The 24098-nt window shown below is 44.3% G+C and overlaps 1 protein-coding gene across 6 annotated transcripts in view; it reads right to left on the bottom strand.

Moving 5' to 3' along the window:
• Positions 1 to 24098, bottom strand: part of LOC119174040 (intermembrane lipid transfer protein VPS13A) — a 1344268-nt gene that overhangs the window by 453647 nt on the left and 866523 nt on the right. For all 6 annotated transcript variants that reach the window (XM_075894208.1, XM_075894209.1, XM_075894213.1 and 3 more), the window contains 3 exons: positions 19227 to 19313; positions 14445 to 14555; positions 14302 to 14388 (listed from right to left, as the gene is read on the bottom strand). In XM_075894208.1, coding sequence (XP_075750323.1) covers positions 14302 to 14388; positions 14445 to 14555; positions 19227 to 19313 — 285 coding nt within the window. The remainder of the gene's footprint in view (positions 1 to 14301; positions 14389 to 14444; positions 14556 to 19226; positions 19314 to 24098) is intronic.

The following is a 24098-nucleotide window of genomic DNA, read 5'->3' as shown; positions in this document are numbered from 1 at the left end:
CTCCAGACGCAAGCGCGCAAAACCTCTCGGGAGACAGCGCGCGGCGCCACAGTTGACATCCACTACCAGGTGAGAGGGGTTAAACGTCACTCCTTGCTCTCTCAGTGCAGTAGACAGCGGAGGAGGGGAGTCATGTCAGGACATGAGAACGGCAGAAAAGGCGGCAAATCTCGCGCAACGGCAGCGGGCTAGCCTCATTTCCCACAAGGCAGGAGACGGAATGGTCAGATCAAACTGTTTATTTGGGCAAACCTGTGCCTGCTAAATGAAAAGTCGGGTTACGGTACCACACTTGCACTGATAGCGGCACATGCAGCATTGGCCGTCAATCAACTGCCAAGTGGTGAAGCGCGTCGGCATTTATACACTTGCCATTGAATGTTCTAGCATTACCGTAGCGGTGATGTAGGTTCCAGAATAATCTTTACAGTTCGTGAAGTGGGCGTGACTTTATCAAATTGATCTACTACAGTCTTGAAGCTTCTCAAAGACTGCAGACGCAGCTTGCGCTGAGAATTGCGTTGTGTATTGGGGTGATAACAAAACTAGAAAAAAGGAACGTGGCAATATCTTAAACTACATGCAGCTGAACAGAGCAAAATAGATGGCATCATTAGGAAAGCTTATAAACGAGCATTAGGTCTACCGTTAAATACGTCAAACGACAAGTTCTTAGCTCTAGAGCTACATAACATGCTCGCAGAGCTAATAGAGGCCACACGATGGCACAGTATGATCGGTTAACCCAGAGCCCTATAGGCAGGTATATTTTGGACACAATTGGCGTCACGTACAACGTGCAACATAGGGTAAAAAAAAGACATTTTGTGGGAGGCAAGGGGGCATATTGTGGTGCCTCCATTGCCTAGAGATATGCATCCTGAGCATCACCATGTTAGAAGAATAGAAAGGGCAATAAGCCTACATAAAAAATTCAGCAACACCTGGGACGTGATCTATATAGATGCAGCAGAATACGAGAATGGCCGTAACATGGTAATCGTAGCTACGGATATTCAAAGGAATTCCAACGTCAGTGGCAGTGTACGTACAGATAGGGCAGAAGTGGCGGAGGAGGCGGCTATAGCACTAGCACTAGCCTCCACAAAAGCCGAAGTCATGATCAGCGATTCCAAAACCGCTGTTAAAAATTATGCCAAGGGAAGAATCTCACCGGAAGCTTTAACAATTCTAGCTAACTTTTGCGACAAGTGGGTAGTTCATAGTATATGGGAACCTGCTGACTCGTTCCTCCCGAGAACGAAATCCTGCACGACCTGGCTCGAGAAGTGGCCATACGAACAGGCGCAGTGTGAAGTCAAGGGACGAAAGGGACCACATGATTAGTTATGAAGAGATCACAAAACACTACAGGCGAGGAAGGACCTGATTCTCTCCCGGCATATACCTCGCTCAACAAGCAGCAGGTGACGGCATGGCACCTCTTACAAACCAACGCTTTCCCGAAACCGGTAACTTTTCACTACATCTACCCAGAAATATACTCAGATTTGTGTAAGTTCTATAATGAAAGAGCAGATCTAAATCATATACTGTGGGCTTGCCCTTCAGTGACAGGGAAATATAAAAAATACAGCAATGGAGAGCAGTGGGAGACCGCACTGCTAAGCGCAGACCCAGAAGTGCAGCTCGACGTCCTTCGGCAAGCTGGGAATGCCGCCAGAGCGCAAGGACTCATGGCTGCCATCTAGAGGTAGAAGACAATTCTTCCCCATCTTGCCATTTTTTTTCTTTAATAAGGTTTTTTTTTCGTTGACGTCACAGGTCACCAAAATTTTTGAAATGCCGACGTCATTACATGACATCGCCGCTTGGTTCAAAGTGGGCAGACCCCGAGAAACTGACCAACCGCACGAGGAGCAGAAAGCTTTCGATGGAGGGATACAGTCAACCATGGAAAATAAGAAGGCTGCTTTGACGTCTGAATCCTCTTGAACAAATGAATAAGGGACCTTACTAGTTTTATTGGTTTAGAAATTTCGCACACCCCCCGTGCACTTGCTAGATTTTCACAAATGCCATGGCACACCATTCAGAATCTGATCAGTTAAAGCACTTGGTACTGCGAATCTTGTCATTATAGTTTTAGAGCCGCAGTACAGTGGTGCAGTAAATGAAGCGATCACACGAAACGGTTGCTCTATGAGTGCTCACTGATTTGAGCAATCATAGCACTAGCATATGGGTTGACCATCGAGAACACTTGCACATAACGTTTTTTTTTTTCTCAAGATTCCAAGTCCTTTATTTTTTCTTCCAGATTATAAATCCCACCTTCCCTTCTTTTGTGCTTTTACCATCCTGAGGGCCAGCACGCTAGCTGATTGAGACCTTTAGCTTAGCGAATGAAAGCTGCGAAATGGATACGGGTATTGCATTTGTCATTTAGGGAGAGGAATAGGTGGCTCACACGTTTATGACGCTGCCCCCTAGTGAGCACTCGTTGAAAAGGTTCATCCAAAGACATGCTTGAGCGCGTCTTCATTTTCTGTAAAGGTCTGATTTTCTAGGTGCCTATGGCGGCCGACGCTACCGATACTGATAGGGTAAACGAGCTATGTCGCGCGCTTTGGTCAGCGAAAACCAGGTGCCCAGAAAATGGGATATTGCCACGTTCGTTCCTCAAGTTTTCTTATCACCCCATTATGCTGTATGCAATTCTCGGCGCAAACTGCACCTACAGTGTTCGAGAAGCTGCAGGACTGTAGTAGATCATTTTGTTGAGATTATGCCCGCTTCTTGAATATTTCAGATTATTCTGGAACCTACGTCACTGCTAGCATTAATGCTATAACGTTCGATGGCAAGTGTATAAATGTCGACACGTTTCGCTGCTTGTCAGTTGATCGACGGCTGATGCTCCGTTCACCACTATCAGTGCAAGAGTGATGCTGTAATCTGACTTTTCGTCTACTGGGCACAGCTTCGCCCAAATAAACAGTTTATTATTTGACCAGCAGTCTGCTGCACTCATCCATGTCACGACCCCATGACATCTGGTAGAGGTGCTGTTTCGTTCATGTACCTGTCGTCCCCATCAAGCTATGAATCCAGCCCACATCGTGGAGAAGACACTGACGCCAGCGAAGAGCAGCGAACAAGACCCCGGCAGCAAGGTCTACCACCGCAGTACGGGCCTCTACAAGACAAGGTGCAGAAGACCAATGTCATAACCTCGGCTGCAGTGACAACGACAACTGCTGCGTCGCAGCCTGCGATCATTATGCATCAGCCCAGGGAAGGACCAACTTTCTGTGGGTCATCTTTCGAAGTCTTGGAGACCTGGCTAGAGACATAAGACCGCATGGGCACCCTAACCACTGAGACACGGAAGAAAAGCTTCGTCGCGTGTACTTTTACCTGGAAGACATCACAAAGACCTGGCTCGAAAAAAACGTGGAATGTATTCTGCGGCATATTTCTGCAAAGGTTCGCAAGCATCGTTTGCAAATAGAGGGCCGCTGCTTTGCTGGAGATCCAGATGCAGCTACCAAATGAAAATGTTACCATTTTCACAGAAGAAATGACCCGCCTATTCTGTCACACTGACCCGTACATGACTGAGGAGAAGAAAGTTCGTTTCCTCATGTAAGGGGTCAAACAGAAGCTCTTCGTGGGATTGATGAGAAACCCACTGAAGACCGTCCAAGAATTCCGCACAGAAGTGACAACTATTCGAAAACCCTGAAAATACGCACAGGAAAGTTCAACCGCCACTCGGCTCCAGGCTATGCAGATATACAACCACTATGCTCTGATAATCTGCGCGAGACCGTAAAGGCTGTAGTGCACAAAGAACTTGGCGGAATGTTCCCGTCATGCCGGCCTATAGTTTTGTCGATCACAAACATCATCATAAAGGAAGTCCAGCAATAGAGGATATGCCTGAGACATTGCAACTGCAACCCCAAGCCATGAGCTATGCTGCTGCTGCCTGACGCTACATTTCACCCCCCGTACACGTCAAGAGGCCGCACCGTCACATTTTTGTCGCCAGACACCGCCATCGCCGACGCCATACCGTCCATTCGCCGGCCAGTGCAATGCTCCGAGAAAAATCGACATGTAGGGTGCCCTCAACCACCAGCCTCTCTCCTACCGCTGCGGAGAAGCTGGCCACACCTACCGCCGTTGTCAGTGCTGCCAAATGGGGCTGCATGGTTTCGCCATCGACGCGCTGCGTCCACAGTAGGGTGAAACACGGCGCGACATCGCTGACTACCTTGAAGCAACAGTGGACGCCCCGAGCATCTTCACGTTCACCTTCACCCGGTCGATGCATATCGCCTTACCGCGAGTCGTACACTGGCCCGATCTGGGGCCGGTTGCCTAGCCCGTATTTGGGAAAATAAGAACAGCAATTGATGGAGGTGGGGTTGCTGTACGATGAACAACAGAATATCCTCTGCCACCGTCGTCCCGACACAACTTCAAGGACACGCCGCAATCTCAACGTAGTCATGTTGTCGAAACTTCCTGACCAGAAGAAGACCTGATTATGCAACATTGAAACAGTGGCGCAAATCGTCGTAGCTGTCATCCGACGCCACGACCCAACCGCAAAGCCAGGCGATGAACTAGCGACCCGGACCTTCCCGTTGATGGCAACAGCATCATAGCTCTTGTCGACACCAGAGCCCACTATTTCGACATCAATGGGACTTCACCTCATAGTTGAAGAAAGTTAGAACCGCTTTGGAAGGCCCTGAAATACATACAGCCGGAAATCACCTAGTAACACCAGTGGAAATTGGCACAGCCAGAATGACCGTTAACAGCCACATTTATTCTGCAAGCTTCGTGGTACTGCAGCATCGCTCGAGAGACGTCATTCTTGGAATGGACTTCTTGAGCCTCCATGGTGTGGTCATGACCTGAGAACAAAGTGGGTAACACTATCCACAGAAAAAGCATTACCACCACGCACGCCATCAGAGAGAGGGGCCCTGGATGCGCTGGAAGAAGAAGTCACCGTCCCTCCCTGCTCAAGCGTCATCCCTTCCGTTGGAACTCCAAAACCAGAAGACTTCGAAGGTGTCATTGAAGGCAATCAGCACCTATTGGTCAATCGCCATATTTGGATTGCAAGAGGAATCAATCAGCTGCGGAGACAAAAAGCAACAGTTATGCTCAAGAATTTCAGCAATGAGTACAAAACCGTGAAAAAAGGTACAATGGTTGCCTACATTGATGAAATTATGCAAGCCACTAATGCTTTCGGTCTCACTGATTCTGCAGAACCTACTCCATGGAACGAAACTTCCCACCCAGCTTTCGACGTCGATCTGAGCCTTCCGAAGCATAAGCGAGAACAGCTCAAGGCCCTGCACCTGCAATACAAAGACTACACTGTCGAAATTTGGGCTTGTTGGTGCATTGTGATGACAGAAAATAGCGCAAAAAAACGGGGACACAAGACGAGGACACACGGCACAGGCGCTAACTTCCAACATAATGTTTATTACCACCGCACACTCGCCTATATCACCAAAAAAAATAACATCACATGACATGAATGATGTGCACAAAAAATTAATTTCTTAGAAAATACAATTCTTTATCACTGAGCGTAAGAGAGGGAGTGCTGACGCACTTAGACCCCAGTGAAGCGATAGCCTCAGCCTCAATAATCTCTCTAGTAGGCTTGTCAAACATTCTCTTGATAACAGTGCATGCATTGAATATCAGCGCGCAGCCGCAGGATTTACAATGTATGGCCAACCAACTTCCCTGGCCGTTTTTTTACATTATTACAATGTTCTCTTAATCGATCATTAAGACAACGGCCCGTTTGTCCAATTACTCCCTACCACAAGAAAGCGGGATACGATAAACAACGCATATGATACAGGGAACATAAACAGTTCGATGCTTCTTACTACAACCTTTGGGTTTTCCGTCACGGTCATGAAGGCCACACAGGCTGACCAACTTCTTGGGAGCCGAAAAGACAACCCTAACTTCAGAGCGCTTAGCTAATTTCTTTAGATTGTGCGAAATCTTGTGATAGTATGGTATGACGACTAGGTGCTTCGGTTTCTCGGAATCACGACTCGCTGTACAACCTGGGTTGCGAAGCGTACGAAGCAAGCCTTCTGCAACTGAAGTTTGGACGTGCATAGGATAACCTGCTTTCAACAAACGGTCTGACTGATTATGAAAACTATTGGCGATTTCGTGCTCACAAGATTTGCTTAAAGCATGACGAAAACAATGACTGATGATGCCTCTTTTATTATCCAACGACACGGTAGCGGATGAGGCAGGTGTGGCAAAAATAATTTCACATTTTTCTCAGTGTTTTAAACCCTTGACTCTCACACACGAACTGCCTGAAAGCAATGCCATAAAATTCCTCGATGTCCTCTTCACCTTTCATCCTAACCGCATATGTTGGGCTTACCAACCACGTATGAACAAACCGGTCCTTCCTTACCAATCAGCTCACTCCAAACTAGTGAAAAGAGGCATCATCAGTCATTGTTTTCGTCATGCTTTAAGCAAATCTTGTGAGCACGAAATCGCCAATAGTTTTCATAATCAGTCAGACCGTTTGTTGAAAGCAGGTTATCCTATGCACGCCCAAACTTCAGTTGCAGAAGGCTTGCTTCGTACGCTTCGCAACCCAGGTTGTACAGCGAGTCGTGATTCCGAGAAACCGAAGCACCTAGTCGTCATACCATACTATCACAAGATTTCGCACAACCTAAAGAAATTAGCTAAGCGCTCTGAAGTTAGGGTTGTATTTTCGGCTCCCAGGAAGTTGGTCAGCCTATGTGGCCTTCATGACCGTGACGGAAAACCCAAAGGTTGTAGTAAGAAGCATCGAACTGTTTATGTTCCCTGTATCATATGCGTTGTTTATCGTATCTTGCTTTCTTGTGGTAGGGAGTATATTGGACAAACGGGCCGTTGTCTTAATGATCGTTTAAGAGAACATTGTAATAATGTAAAAAACGGCCAGGGAAGTTGGTTGGCCATACATTGTAAATCCTGCGGCTGCGCGCCGATATTCAATGCATGCGCTGTTATCAAGAGAATGTTTGACAAGCTTACTAGAGAGATTATTGAGGCTGAGGCTATCGCTTCACTGGGGTCTAAGTGCATCAGCACTCCCTCTCTTACGCTCAGTGATAAAGAATTGTATTTTCTAAGAAATTAATTTTTTGTGCGCATCATTCATGTCATGTGATGTTATTTTTTTTTGGTGATATAGGCGAGTGTGCGGTGATAATAAACATTATGTTGGAAGTTAGCGCCTGTGCCGTGTGTCCTCGTCTTGTGTCCCCGTTTCTTTGCGCTATTTTCTGTCGTCACAATGCACCAACAAGCCCAACTTTCGACAGTGTTGAACTTTATTTCTCGTACAACGGGCCCTTCTTTATGTTCATCTTCAAACCCATGTGCTACAGTCGCCTACATCGCTTTTGCATCCTGTCAAGCTCGTTCCCCTGCTTTTTGCATTCGCCACAGCATTTTGCCTCAGGAAGTCAAGCGCCTCTTCGGCAACGTCGCCCCCTCAGTTGGTCATGGGCTTAGGGTGTGCAAAATCTTGAAGGCAGAATGGTATAGACTAGTACGTCTACATAAACAATATTTGTCCGCCCTTCTTTTTGATCGTCTCGAAGGTACTGTGGCCATGCAGCAGCTTCGACAATTTCAGCGCCTCGCCGACCAAAGCACGGAATTCCTCTGGGCTCGACAATTGCCGGTGCTACGCACAGGCGTCGCCAAAAAAAGTAACCGATCAAAATCCGACCGTTCACGTGCCTGAACAGATCACCGTGCCTCCCGACATCCTCCAGACTTTAAGCCTCGGGCCCAAGTTTGCGGTGGAACCTAAGACGTCTCCACCGGAACTTCTAGCCATGGTGCGACAAGTTTCACGCCATATGCCCGAACAAGAGCAACCTCACTCCGTCTCAGAAGGCGTTGACACTGTTTCGCGCTACAGACCAGCTGGATCCAAAATTCCTCTCAGGAGAGTTGAGGCTTTTCTCAAGGAGCACTCTCTTACCGTCCTTCCCGCTGATAAGGAAGGAGGCTTCGCCATCCTGACTCTGGGACTGTTTGGTTCTAAGGCTCACACTGCCGTAAGCTCTGTTTTCTCCTCTCGCGAGGACGTCCGCATAGAAAAAGTTAAATCGGTAGCAAAAAAGCTATGCAAAGACCTAAACCTTTCTCGAGTTGTCAGTGGCATCACAAATAGTAAGCATGACTTTTTAAAAGTGTTTTTTAATGCCAAGACTCACAAGAGTAATATGCCTTTTAGGGTAATTGTTTCAGAATGTGATACATGGCAAAAATCGATTGCTACTTTTTTGCAAGAACAGTTGAACCGGCTTAACGTTGATGATCCTTTCATAGTAAAAAGTTCTGATCAAGTCATAGATTATGTGAGAACTTGTGTCGTTGAGCATGTTTATGGTTTTTCAGTCGACGTGACTGATTTGTATTATTCTATTCCCCATGATCAGTTGCTTCCTGCGGTTGAAGAGTGCATAGATTTGTTTGGCTCTGTTAGATTTCAAAACGAGTGTGGTGTTCCTGTCAGTCGGTTTTTAGAACTTTTATCATTTTACCTCAAGACGACCTACATTTCATGGGATGACAAGCCTTTTATTCAAAAGGACGGAACCTGTATCGGGTCCTGCATTGCGCCTATTTTAAGCGACATATTTTTAAGTAGAATTGACAGATCGATTTACCTACGTCTTGATAATTTGAAGATAAAAAAAGTGTTCCGGTATGTCGATGACTATCTTGTTTTATTATCTAACGACACGGTAGCGGATGAGGCAGGTGTGGCAAAAATAATTTCACATTTTTCTGAGTGTTTTAAACCCTTGACTCTCACACACGAACTGCCTGAAAGCAATGCCATAAAATTCCTCGATGTCCTCTTCACCTTTCATCCTAACCGCATATATTGGGCTTACAACCACGTATGAACAAACCGGTCCTTCCTTACCAATCAGCTCACTAACTAGTGAAAAGAGGCATCATCAGTCATTGTTTTCGTCATGCTTTAAGCAAATCTTGTGAGCACGAAATCGCCAATAGTTTTCATAATCAGTCAGACCGTTTGTTGAAAGCAGATTATCCTATGCACGTCCAAACTTCAGTTGCAGAAGGCTTGCTTCGTACGCTTCACAACCCAGGTTGTACAGCGAGTCGTGATTCCGAGAAACCGAAGCACCTAGTCGTCATACCATACTATCACAAGATTTCGCACAATCTAAAGAAATTAGCTAAGCGCTCTGAAGTTAGGGTTGTCTTTTCGGCTCCCAAGAAGTTGGTCAGCCTGTGTGGCCTTCATGACCGTGACGGAAAACCCAAAGGTTGTAGTAAGAAGCATCGAACTGTTTATGTTCCCTGTATCATATGCATTGTTTATCGTATCCCGCTTTCTTGTTGTAGGGAGTATATTGGACAGACGGGCCGTTGTCTTAATGATCGATTAAGAGAACATTGTAATAATGTAAAAAACGGCCAGGGAAGTTGGTTGGCCATACATTGTAAATCCTGCGGCTGCGCGCCGATATTCAATGCATGCACTGTTATCAAGAGAATGTTTGACAAGCTTACTAGAGAGATTATTGAGGTTGAGGCTATCGCTTCACTGGGGTCTAAGTGCGTCAGCACTCCCTCTTTTACGCTCAGTGATAAAGAATTGTATTTTCTAAGAAATTAATTTTTTGTGCGCATCATTCATGTCATGTGATGTTATTTTTTTTTGATGATATAGGCGAGTGTGCGGTGGTAATAAACATTATGTTGGAAGTTAGCGTCTGCGCCATGTGTCCTCGTCTTGTGTCCCCGTTTCTTTGCGCTATTTTCTGTCGTCACAATACAAAGACTGCTTTTCAATGTCGTCGAAAATTCCCCAGACCCAAGTCGCAAAACATCGCTTAATAGCAAAGGAAAACGCCAGCCCACTACAGCTGAGCTCCTACTGAGTTTCGACGCGAGAACTGGAGGACATAAAAAGACAAGTCGATGAAATAAAATGCGATGACATTATCGAACCGTCTAAAAGTTCGTGGGCGTCATTCGTGGTGTTAGTGAAGAAAAATGGTAGAACACCATGCTCTTGCGTTGACCATCGCCGACTAAACAGGATAACGAAGAAAGACTGTACCCTCTCCCCTGAATGGATGACGCTCTTGATCGACTCCACAATGCCAAATACTTCTCATCGATGGACCTCAAAACGGGCTATTGGCAGATCGAAGTAGATGGGAAAGACCGACAAAAGACTGCATTTACAACACCAGACGGCCTTTTCGAGTTCAAGGTCATGCCCTTCGGTCTTTGCTTGGCACCTGCGACTTTTCAACGCGTTACAGACACAGTGCTGGCAGGATTGAAGTGGCAGACTTGTCTCGTTTACTTGGACGATGTCGTGTTTTCCTCAAGCTTCGACGAGCATCTTCGGCACCTTAAAGCTGTACTTCAAGCCATTAAAACTTCCGGACTCACCCTGAGGCCAGAAAAGTGCCGCTTCGTGTACGAGGAACTTTTGTTCTTAGGCCATGTCATAAGCAAATGCAGCGTAAGACCTGATCTGCAGAAGACAGCCGTCATCTCTGCATTTCCGCTGCCCGCCGACAAGAAGGCTGTGCATCGATTTCTCGGCTTGTGCGCTTATTACAGGCGCTTCGTCAGAAACTTTGCTTGCATCGCCAATGCACTCCCTAACCTTATGAGAACAAACGTTGAGTTCAAGTGGGAAATGCCACAGGAAGAAGCATTCGGGGAACTAAACCGACACCTGCAGATGCCTTCGACACTCCCGCATTTCGACCAAACACCAAAGAAGAAGTGCACACTGATGCAAGCAGCTTAGGACTCGGCACCGCCCTTGCACAGAGGACTGGCGCACTGGAGAGGGTTATTAGTTACGCTAGCCAGTCGCTATTCAAGACAGGAAGCTCTTATTGCACAACAGAAAAAGAGTGCACTGCCATCATCTGGACGACGTCAAAGTTTCGTCCTTACCTCTATGGCAGGCCCTTCAAAGTTGTGAGCGATCACCACGCCTTGGTTGGCTAGCTAACTTGAAGGCCCCTTCAGGTTGCTTCGCATGATGGCGCCTGGGACTTGAAGAATACAACATTACCGCCATTTACAAGTCCTGCAGAAAACACTTCGACACCGACTGCCTGGCGCGAGCCCCCATCGACCCACCGGCGCCCAAAAGTCTGGATGACGACTGCTTCTAGGGAACGATAACTGCTGACGACTTCACTGAACGGCAACGGGCTAACCCAGAACTTAGTGGCTTAATCGAATACCTCGAGAGCAGGACATCCGTTGTTCCCAAGGTATTCAAACAGGTACTTACGTCGTTTTCGTTGCGAAACGGCCTTCTCCGCAAGAAGAACTTCTCGTTGCTTCAAGCCAAGTACCTTCTTATGGTGCCCTCAGCTCTGCGACCAGAACTCCTCCAGGTCCTGCACGATGACTCAACGGGAGGACACCTTGGTGTTTCTCGCATGCTTGCGAGGATACAAGAAAAGTACTACTGGTCACGCCTTACCGCCGACGTCGCTCGTTACATGAGGACATGCCGAGACTGTCAGCGACGCAAGAAATCACCGACAAGACCAGCAGGCTTTCTTCATCCAATCGAACCACCTAGCCAACCATTCCAACAAATCGGTATGGACTTATTGGGGCCGTTTCCGACATCAAATTCAGGAAACAAATCGATCATCGTAGCTACTTCGCCACTCGCGTGCTGTACCGACACAATTACGCACCCGGTAGACGTCAGTGGCTACTCGTGGTTCCACGTCATCTGCGATCTGAAATTTGTTCCACGTTTCATGACGACCCCCAATATGGCCACGCAGGTTTCCTGAAGACTTATTCTCGCATACGTCTCCGATATTACTGGCGTGGCATGTACCGTTTTATACGACAATACGTTCGGGCCTGCTCGACGTGCCAAAGACGAAAAACTCCCCCTTATCACGCCAGTGGTACCTCGCTACCCTTACCTTGCCCTTACCTTGCCCTTACCTTGCTTATCCCGACCATTCGATCGCATCGGCATCGATATCTATGGTCCCCTTCCTAACACTGCTGATGGTAACCGCTGGATCATAGTTGCCGTCGACCATCTCATGCGGTATGCCGAAACTTCATCCCTTCCCTCATCTACAGCAAAAGACGTTGTGACTTTCATTCTTCACAACATCGTATTACGTCATGGAGCACCTCGGGAGTTACTGAGCGATCGTGGTCGCGTATTCTTGTCAGACGTCATCACAGCATTGCTGGGTGAGTGTCACGTCGTTCACCGCACTACAAGCGCCTATCATCCCCAGTCTGATGGAATGACAGAGCGCTTCAACCGCACCCTTGGTGACATGCTGTCTATGTATATCTCGTCAGACCACTCCAATTGGGACCGAGTGCTCCCGTTTATCACGTTCGCCTATAATACTGCCATTCAAAGCACTACTGGGTTCTCTCCTTTTTTCCTCCTTTACGGACGCGAACCTTCTTGCACTATGGACACCATTCTTTCGTACAAACCTGACTCCTCAGAGTCCACGACTTTTTCTCAAGCCGCTACATACGCTGAAGAACACCGCCAACTGGCAAGATCGTTCACAACCCAAGACCAAGGACGCCAAAAGCACCACCATGACGCATCAAATAACACTACTTCCTATGATTCAGGTTCACTCGTCTGGCTGCATGTCCCTTCTGCTACACCTGGCCTTTCTACCAAGTTGGTCCCCAAGTATTACGGCTCATATCGTGTGCTACAAAAACCAGTGAATTACTTCATTGAGCCACTGGAACCTTCTTCTGACCAACGTCGTCGTGGCCAGGAAATTGTCCACGTCTCGAGACTTAAGCCCTGCTACGACCCTCCCGTGTTTACTTGTCCATAGGTCGCCAGGATGGCTCCTTATTTCGCGGGGAGTAATTGTAATGAATCTAAATAACAGACGCTCTGCTGGTAACGAAGAAGACGAGGATGATCGGTGGCTGTAGTAGTAGCTCGCGCACGCCGCTCCCCATTAGCCAGACCTGCCTAATAAAGCACAATTTGCCAAGCTGCGTCTGAACCTTTCTCGACCTACAACACCTCTATTTTAATATATATATATATATATATATATATATATATATATATATATATATATATATATATAAACTGGGAAGTGAATGGTGAATGTTCCGCATAAGTATAGCTTGAGTTTAGAGTTTATGCCTGCAATTTAATAATTTTGTTTCAGTAGTTGAGGCATATTACTGTATAGTCATGTAGATCCTCCGTGAGTGGTCACTGAGCCAAGCTGGTGCTTCTGACTTGTTTACGAACTTGCCTTAGGCAGGCTTGATATCGGGAAAAGAATTGCATTAGTATGAGTAATAAAGCATTTTAGAACAGAACAACCAGGCATCACACAATGCTAATAGCGTAATGATTGGGTCGTCCAATGCTCCAACCCATTACAAAAGCTTGTTCTTGATTATCTCTGGCACGTACCCACTTCCGGCATGATTCCTCATTATTGTCAGCCACTGCATGAACAATTGGCACAAAATTCCTTGCAAATGTTTAGCGAATACCACACTTCTCAGAAGAATGACAAAGGATAGCATAACCAATGCCGGCCTACTACTCAGAAATTATTATTATTGACGCCCTAGTGGGTACCAAGCAAGTGTGCATGCAGCAGTTACCCAATGAATGTTTAGAAAAGGCTCAGAAAGGCCGCTCTTCTAGCTTTTGCTGTCACTATGCTGTGTCTTCCGCGCAGTCCTGGCATTTTTTTATGTCGTTCAGTCTGCCACTTAAACATTTCGTATAACCACAGTGTCAGTGCTTGATTTTCAAAGCAGGTGTTTTGATTAACTTATGTACAGTCACGTTCGATATAACTTTCAACATGGGAGTACATGGCTTCTCGAGTTTACAGATTGTGCATGGCTTCCACTGTCCCTTATTTTCATTTCTGAATGTGTTTTTCTCACTCTAGTATAATTTCAAATATGAAAACAATTTTTAGTAGTTGAAATAAAAACAAGTTGAAGTCATGTGCAACCTTTGAACTTGTGAGGTCATGCACTCCCGTGTTTCAAGTCATACTGAGCGTACTTGTAAAGCTGGTAAAAGACAATGCCCTACTTTCCAGAGGTGCTTTAGAAGTTCGACCTCCCCATGAAAATGAAAACTCAAAGCCACGAGTTACTGGGACATCCATCCCTTCAAGGAAAGGCTAGGAAACATTGTAGCATTCACAGAGGTCTTACCTTAGTGTTGTTAACCACAAGAAAGAAGGGGCGGATGATAACCATCTTGGAAAGGTTCGGGCTTGACATCTGAATCTGCACAAAAAACTGCAAGCACAATAGGCATGAGGCAGGGACAGTTAAAGCAGAGATGGACCACAGACCCTGTACTTCTTGCTGCGCTCTCTGTCCTTGCACACTGCCACACCACTGTTGCCCATTGTGTCCAGGCTGAAGGATGATGACCAGCTCGAGTTGTACACCCGTATTTTGGCCTGCGCAGGGTGAAATGTTCTTGCCTAGAGCCCATTTTTCCTACAGAGGTCATTATCACTGGCTCGACAACCCTGAAACAGGACAATTTTTTGGAAAACCTGGCCGTATAAGCACCTTGGACCACTATGAGACTTATTCATCCGCTTGGAGAAGAGACATATTACAAGGATTTAAAGATGCATATTACTGCAGGTCACAGAGTACCGCCGCAGTGGACCTTCAGGCACTACTTTAGGACATGGCATTGCTCACGTATGTGACAAATACAAGTGGCCTCTGAGCATTAGTGCTAGAGTTGGTGGCGGCGCCTGGTGGTGCAGAGACAAATAACGAGCACCGCTCTGACAAGCTATGGTGCCTGGAAGGTGAAGAAAAAAAAGCAAGGCCTGAGAATAGTTGCCTTCATACAAGGTGCATCACTAAATGCAGTCAAACTTACATATAACAATATTTGAGTGCCACGAAAATCACCTCGTTGTCAACAATAAATAACTGTCAATAATGGGTAGCATAAAAAAGGGCTATATAATGGTATAGTGGGCCGTTGTGCAAAAATCATCATATAAGATGGGATGTGCCAAGGCACATTTGCAATAAGGATGACATCTAGGAATAGAAAGAATGAGATTTTTGTAATAGAGACAAAGTGGGTAAGAGAAAAAACTTGCAAGGTCCCTTATGAATCACCTTTGGGGCAGAGCACGTGCTCATGTTTTTCTTTTTTTTAGTGAGTGCAGTCTAGCAATAGAGACGAACCAGTCCAGTCCCTCAGACACCACAGCCTATTTCTGAGGGCCCCTTAGTCCCACAGCTAGTTTGCACTATTCCTCACTTCCCTGTTCTTTCTTCATGAGGAAAACAGCAAGGGGGAGAGGAAATAGCCGAGCAAACGGGCTTTCTTCCAGCAGCGGCCACCAACTCTTCACCTGAAGAAACCCACGAGCGGGCATTTACAGGCTATTGCTAACAGAGCAATAAGGTGTTGTCTTGTTAAATAAACCTGTCATTTTATTAGCCTAAAACCGTCGTAGCTGTAGTGACTGGCGCTATGAGAAGGGTACGTTAATATGTGCACAGTACACCAGTGTGCGGATAGAACTGAAATTATGCTTCTGCACCAGCCATTCAACTTAAGATGACTCAAATTCAATAGCCATTGTCATTTTTTTTTTAGTCGATGTATGGATGCTGTCTCACCACTCTTTGAAAGCTTTCTGTATTTATACTGGTTTCGCACTGCCTCGAAGATCGCAGGCACTTCATCTGATGTTACATTTCTTCTGACATCGGACAATTTTCGACCAAGCTATGATGTCATGTGATGATGTCACAATGACATCATGATGACATTACAATAACAAGGTGCATGATTGGGCTGGTTGGTGCTGCATGGTAGACGCAGAAAGTGCTTAACAGCCCGAACGACAGGAGGGAATAGAAGAGACGAGAACAGAGCACTCTGTTCTCGTCTCTTCGATCCCCCCTTGTCGTTTGCGCTGTTAAGCACTTTCTTCGTATGACATAACCAGTTTTGGCAACCTGTGGCATCACTGCGACATTGTCATGTCATAGTGATTTCTTGCATCACTGATCTTTGACACTGTGAGACACTAGTGCTGTCGACGTTCTGTGTGAAAGAACGCCTACAAGTCTACAAGTGTCTACAGCATCATTTCTACAAGTGAGCAACGCACATCAGTGCTTGAAATTTTAAGAAACTAAACCATACAGGCATCATGCCGAGGCAGCGTTGGCTGTGGTTGCAGTGCTGGCTGTCTGCATTGATAATAATGCAGTAAGCATTACATATGTGCTCCTATGATTCAGCCAGCTATAGTTAGACGTCACTTGACCGCAGAGGAATACGCCAAAAACTGCTGCTTATGGTGCATACATTGCACCATGCATTTTAAATCAGTGAAACTGATGTAATTTAATATGAACACTCACTTTATTTCAAATAATGTTACTTAATAGGTGCCAGTGAAGTTGGCATGGCTAGAAAGCCCTTGATGTGTATTTATTTATTTATTTAAAAATGCATCCTACAGAAAAACATACGGTGAAGCGCACATATGGTACAATTTATTACATGATATACTGAGTGCAACGGAAACAACAGCTGCGAGCATGTCTACGTCAAAGAGAGTGATGACACTTTTTCAGCCGTTGGAAGGCTATCGCAGAGCTGGGCAGCCTTCTTCGTTTTTTTCTTTTTAGTTTTTTCTTTCTGTCTTTGTCCCTTTCTCAGTTTTTCTCTTCTATTTTTATCTCTCTTACTGTCTTTTTATTTCTCGCCTCCTCGTTTAATTTTTATCTTTAGTTTGTGTTGTCATGTTTCCCTAGCCACAGCAGTAATATCTGCACTTAAGAAAATCTGGTGCAATTCGAAAAAAAATGCTGCATTTATCTGTAGCTTAAGGCAATGAAATGTTAGCCATCTATATAGGCTTTTATGCTGACTTCAAATATGTAATTAGTTTTATGGTAAGCTGCAGAGTTTTAGTTTTGTGCCGTGACAATTCGTAACATATACCTGGTTCAAGCGAAACTTTTTATGCCACTAAACATTCATGGTTCTCAGCAGTTAATGGCTGATATTGCTCTGCATTGACTGTAGAATGCTAAAAGAGTGTGCATTAGACATCCTAATGGCAAGAAAGATTATGTGAGAATGCTTACAATTCTCAGCCTCCTTAATTATTCACTTTAGGTTTGCAATACTTATACAGAATATATCAAGTTTTGAAGAAAAGACTAGCACTCTTCACATGTTAATGAATATGTGGCGAAATTTCATCCCAACCAAGCTATGAGAAACACCCAAAACATGATGTCTAAACTCAAGAAGTTGCACAAAGATGAATCTTGAGAAATATGCATTTCAAAGATATAAATGAAATCTAACAGGTGTGAAAAAGATATGTTTTTTTAAGACTATTTCTTCCATCATGAGAGCTTGGCAATCATTATTTCCAGCATGTGGCAATTTCAGAAAACTGCTCACATGGAATGCAAGGACAAGCAGCCAGGTGAAAATTTCCAGGGGACTCGAGACAATGAGCTTCTTGTAGTTTTTAGTAGCCATTTTGTGCACTTTAAGAGCGATTTTAACCTACTTTGAGTTTAATCTTGAGTTTTTTGTTATGAAGTAAACAGACCATAATTGCCAAAGAAGACTTCTTTTTCTCTACAGTTAGCTTTGCCTGTATTCAGAAGTGTTGAAGATTGGGTGGCGGGTTGGTTTATTGCACTTGCGTTAATATCATCATCAAGGCACCTGAAGAACAAAAGAAACAAGACTTCTCTATTACACAAGCGTGCATGCCCTATGCTGTACGTGGCTTTGCCTGAAATCGCACTAATTTGATTCACATCATTGTTTGTTAGTTCTCATTAGTATTAATGTTTAACAAAAACAAAGAGCCCTTATATGTCCACTTCCTTACTTCAATCATAGCAAAGATATCATTCTGGATGCCTTCAGGTAGCATGCAAGAAATTACAGGTCAGCTGTTAGTTTGTAATAAAATCATGTGCTACATGACGCCAACAGGCCGGAAAAAAGAGCGTTCCAGACTCGCCGTCACGGCTACTAGTGATGCTGACTTCCAAGTTGCACATATGTACCCCACAAAGTGAACAGAGGGATGACCACGGCTGTAGTTCTCAGAGCATTGCACACATTCTTTAAAGGTTGCACGTATGGCCTCTGCCAGTGATGCATTTATTTATTTATTTATTTATTTATTTATTTATTTATTTATTTATTTATTTATTTATTTATTTATTTATTTATTTATTTATTTATTTATTTATTTATTTATTTATTTATTTATTTATTTATTTATTTATTTATTTATTTATTTATTTATTTATTTATTTATTTATTTATTTATTTATTTATTTATTTATTTATTTATTTATTTATTTATTTATTTATTTATTTATTTATTTATTTATTTATTTATTTATTTATTTATTTATTTATTTACAGAATACTGCAGACCCGACTGGGGCCTTAGCAGGAGGGGCAAAAGTGTACTCGTAGAGGCAATATATAGACACATTTACATACAGTGCATTGAAAACAAAAAAAGGCAGTGTCTAATTAGTACAGCAAAGCTCGAAAGTATTAACACTTGGAATATCTCAAAAAGTGTAAGGAAAAGCAATACACACAAAAAAAGAACATAACTAAAACAACCTAACATCAATCCTGAAGACTTTCAATTATTTTTTTTTACTTTGCACTGCTGACATAGGCAGCGAGTTCCACTCGTTAATTGTGCGTGAGAAAAATGAGAACTTGAACAGGTTAGTTTTTGTGCTGTACGGGGTTAGTGATTGTTCATTCCAATGAGTTACCTTTTTATCTACTTTTCTTTCTTTCCATTTAGATTGTAATCACTGCAAATAATGTTCTCCATTATTAATGATAAGTATTCCATTAATAATGATAAGTATTTAAAATATAGGCATTTGCAGAGCTCTATTACTACTAAAAGTTTGACTAAAAAGCCGCCAGTCACATTTTTAGATGTTTTAGATTGTTAAGAAACAGGCCATCTAGAAATTATTTCTCTGTTAATAGTAAAAGCAGACTTCCAGAGCATAAGAGCATGGTTAGCCGGTTCATTTATGCTTTTACAGAAGAAAAATAAATTTACCCTCTTGTGCTTTCGTTTTTTGAAACGGAACAGCAGTGGTTCTTCGCATGAAGCATTGCAATTGTAGATTAACTCCGAGTTTGAGCCCTGAAAAAAATAAACAATAACAAATACGCAGCTGTTACTTACAACACTTGTCTTCAATCATAGTGCTTTTTTTTCTCATGCAAGTGTCCCTATTTTTTGTCATTTATTAAGAGACCATTTATTCAATTTTTTCTCTTCTAACTTGAACAGCACTTTCAACTAACTTTACTCACTAATTACATGTACAGAATTTTCCTTGCTGACATAAGGATCAGTGCTTAGATTTGTGAAATGTGGTTACATCTCTGTGTTTCGTTATCAGAGAAGCCGCCTATGTCTGCAAAATAAAGCAGTTTATCCCCAAGCCCTCACTGTGTCACCTACTACAAAACTGGCAACCGAGGTAGGACAGTGGAAGCACCTGTAGCTGCTGTAAAATTTACTTGGATCAGCTAACATCCAGTAGGCTATGAAAGCACAAGATAAGGGTATTCCACTACCAATGAATACAAGTGTTTTTGCTGGCTGCTGAACTGCCCGAAAAGTACAAAATCAGCTGAGTTAGCTGGAAAAAGGCATGTTCCTTAATGCCCACTATGAGGCAAAGTGCAACAACACTGTGACAAATTACTGTGAAGTTGTCAAGGATTGGCGAGAAAGTAGGAGGCTGGCTTATGTGGACACACGTGGATACAGATGGGTGAACTGCACTGCACTAGAAGGGGTGTGACCAAGGTAGCTGCAAGCCTGCTTTTGATCAGAGAACAGTAATCTACAAGCACGAGGGCAACGCACAGAGAGAGATTGCAGAGGCCTTCATTATCCAGAGGAAGGACTGAACTGCATCAGTCACCCCTCTATCTGTTTGCAGCAGGGAGAGATGGCCCTTAAAAAATGTCACTTGATGTTTTCATGATGAGCACAAGGTCTTCAGTTTTCGTCGACTCGTTGGGTATGATATGATTGCATGGTGGTTTAAATAAGCCTTTCCAGAATAAAAATATTTAAGTTGCTAGTAGCGTGTCATTTGAGTTTTTTTTCTTCTGTGCCGTGTTTTCGCGCCACTCTCTTTATCATGAACCAACACCAACTAGCACACCGTTTTACCTTGCTGAGTATATTGCTAGTGCATATTCAAAAAAAAACCTTGCATGTGTACAATGTACTCACACAGCCAACTCAGAGGTCTGTCTGTTTTTAGTGGGTGCTTTTCTGCTGCTCTGCTGCATATGATTTCTAAAAAAAAAAGGGGGGGGTCCAAGAGAGCTTTCAAAAACAATCGAAAAAGATTTCAGTGTTTGATGCCCTTCTGCTTTCGAGTGCTATTATCACTTCTTAGGAGGCAACAATTGGTCTTTGTGGGTTTAATAAATGAAGTGATTTGCAACAAACCGAGCTTGTGCATGTTTACAGCTATGTTATTCTATTAACTGCATATGTACATTTTTTCCATTAACTGCATATGTACAAACAGACAAGCAGAGGAGAAAAACCAATGTATATAGCACATGCATCTAAACAAAAAGCACAGGCACTGACCAGGTGCATGTTTTTAATTGGTTAATAGCAAGGAATATGCTAGCGAATGATGAGCTGGAAATACGTCGCATATCAGCAGGGCTTATACAAATGATGGAAAGTACTTAACGTACGATAAAAACAGATAAATGTTGGATGAGATGTAATAATAGTTGTAACACGTGGCCTTATTAGTGGGGTGCAAGTCAAGAGTTCAATAAGTGCAAGGTTGCTATTGCTTGCTGCAGTTATCTCTGCTGGCAACAACGGTTGGCTCGTGCAGCCTTTCAGTGTTTCTTGTCGAAAAGTCATCCTTGCTAACTTCATATGTAGCTGATGGTCGCACGGATACACTTGATACACTTGAAAAAAAATCTGCCCATTCCGCTGCTTGAAGACCCGCTCAATGTACATGCAACATGACAAGAACGCCCTGCTTTCCAGAGCTCTTTCCTTCACAGCACAGCATTGGTCAAGTAAGCTTTGAGACAATACGCACAATGGCACATGTTTGCTCTCAACATATCCAGAGGGGAACGATGCATGTTCGAGGAATTCGAGCAGCTGTGGTGCACTGCTTGATGAAAAGTGTTGAGGCTGGCGTATGCAAGTTTGCGTACATGATGAGTGCTATGACACGTTCAATCCTAATTTTCGTCCTAGTTCTAATTTTTTGTCATAGTTCACACGGAATAATAATAATACCAAATTCATTATTTCTGATGACATATGATACATATATTGAATCAAGCACATTGTTTTGTTACTCTCAGGAAGCAAAACTATTTGGTATCCTTGAATCAAATTTGCGGGCCAAAATTTGAATGAATGTGATATTTTTTTAAATCAAATTTTATGTGATTGTCATCTGTGATTCTGCGGACCTACATATATATTTTCACCACATTCCAATTTTACAGCAATAAATGATCAACAAATGCAGACTTTCTTGGCATGTTGCTCTATGGACAACCAGTCAGCGCTCAGAACTGAATATCGAATCAGACATCCAGTTTGGATGTCCAGAAAACCACCACACAGGACATATATTTTCACTGTGTGTTGAATATCTGTGTTGAATATCTGAACAGGCAGATATTTGTATTCATAATGAACAGCCAGTGGATACCCATGGTTACTTGAGTAAATACCACAATTAGCAGGCACAGTGTTATGGAGGTGCTTTCTGACTGCCTACTTCCATTTTATAACAAGGTTTGTACGCTTTAACCATCTAGCCCATTCAACACACACTGTGCCCAAATAAATTTTGTAAAAAGTTATCTCGGCCTTGAGAGGACATCGATCAGTAGTGATGGGGGTATATGGTGCCCCCTGGGCGTGGTGGAAACTGTGGACATCTGACCTGTGTGATCAGTGTACCAGCGGACAGTGTTGTGCTCTGACGAGGAAAGAGCTTGTCCAAAATAGAGTTGACTGATAGCTCTGATGAATTCAAGCAGTTTATGCTGAAGCAGACGAATGAATCAGCTAATGAAAACGGTTGCCTAGCATCAGAGCTGCGGCAGACAATAATGGCCGGTACCGTTGTTCCTATTAGCAACGAGCGCACACCGGCCTTCATTCGACTACCAACTACACAAATGACAGTGACATCACCCATTGCAACCATGCTGCCAAGGTTCATGACCTTCAGGAATGTACAGATGCCAGAAAAATTTCTTGGCAAAGCGGGCAACTTTTACATGATCAGCAGCGTCTTGTCACGTTACTCTCGACAAACTTGATAAAAATGGGCTCGTTTAGTCGACTACTCAAGCAGCGGCTCAGAGAGATCGTCTTTGTCTTCTTTCACTCTTCGATCTCACCCAAGCAAACCATGTGGCAATAGTCCCCCCCCTTTGAAAGCATCGACTCGATGCTCGTAAATAAAAAAAAAATGAAGGTATACACACGCAGATATAGAGAACCAAAAGAGGGAGAGTGCCACTACTCGCAGCGCAAATGAGGAAGTTTCGCCAACGCTTCCGCCAAGTGCAAAAAGAAAAGGTATAAAAACACAGGAGAACACAAACAGCAGCAGCAACGCAATGTCACGACATGTCTTAGCACGTGAAACCACAAGGGCTACTGTGTGAAGTAGGGCTTCAGCCGAACAACAAGCACGGTTTCGGGCCGAAGCTGTCGACGAGAAGACGCTGCGCCGTCCGGAAATACCTCGTAGGTAAGATCTGTGATTCGTCTAAGAACCTTGTACGGTCCAAAATAATGGCTTAGGAGTTTTTCGGATAAGCCTGGTCGCCGGACAGGGATCCACACCCACACTCGGTCCCCAGGGTGGTAGGTGACATTTCGATGGCGGAGGTTGTAACGTCGTGCGTCTGCATCTTGTTGGTGACTGGTGTTTATGCGAGCTAGCTGACGAGCTTCTTCGGCGTATTGAGTGTATTGCTCAGCATCTTGAGCAAGTTCATTGCTTTGGTCGCACGGAAGCATAGCATCGAGCATGGTTCGCACGTTGCGTCCGTAAACAAGTCGGAAAGGCGGAAATCGCGTTGTTTCTTGCGTTGCCGTATTATAAGCAAACGTGATGTATGGAAGAATCTCGTCCCAGGTTTTATGTTGTACGTCCACGTACATTGACATCATGTCCGCTATGGTCTTGTTAAGCCTCTCTGTCAGTCCATTGGATTGCGGATGATAAGCCGTTGTTTTTCGATGACTTGTGCAGCTCAGTTTAAAAATGTCCTCCATCATTCGTGCTGTAAACGACGTCCCTCTGTCCGTAATCACGCATGACGGGGCACCATGCCGTAGGACGATTTGGTGCACGAAAAACTGCGTGACTTCAGAGGCAGTGCCACGGGGTAACGCTTTTGTTTCAGCGTAACGCGTAAGATAATCTGTCGCAACTATAATCCATTTGTTCCCAGAGGACGACAAAGGGAAGGGCCCGAGAAGGTCCATTCCCACGAGGTCAAACGGTGTCCGTGGTGGTGCGATCGGCTGGAGCAGGCCCGCGGGTCTCACAGGCGGAGTCTTGCGGCGCTGGCACTCACGGCAGCCTTTTACATATCGATGTACACTATTTGATAGTCGCGGCCAGTAATACTGTTGGCGTACTCGGGCGAGAGTTCGCGAAAAGCCCAAATGTCCTGACGTGGGCTCGTCGTGGCACGCCAGGAGAATTTCATCACGCATGTCGGTAGGAACAACGAGTAGGAAGGCTTTGTCGCTACCACGGGCGTTTTTCTTGTAAAGAATGCCTCTTCTTAGACAAAAAGAGGACAGTTCGCGAGCAATGTGTTGAGGGACCTGAGAGTTGCGGCCTTCCAGGGAATCAATGATTGGGCGTAATTCATCGTC

The sequence above is a fragment of the Rhipicephalus microplus genome, chromosome 5 (assembly GCF_043290135.1).
Source record: "Rhipicephalus microplus isolate Deutch F79 chromosome 5, USDA_Rmic, whole genome shotgun sequence".
NCBI lineage: Eukaryota > Metazoa > Arthropoda > Arachnida > Ixodida > Ixodidae > Rhipicephalus > Rhipicephalus microplus.
Note: the sequence above shows the minus strand (reverse complement) of the source record. Positions and strands in the feature narration are given on the sequence as shown.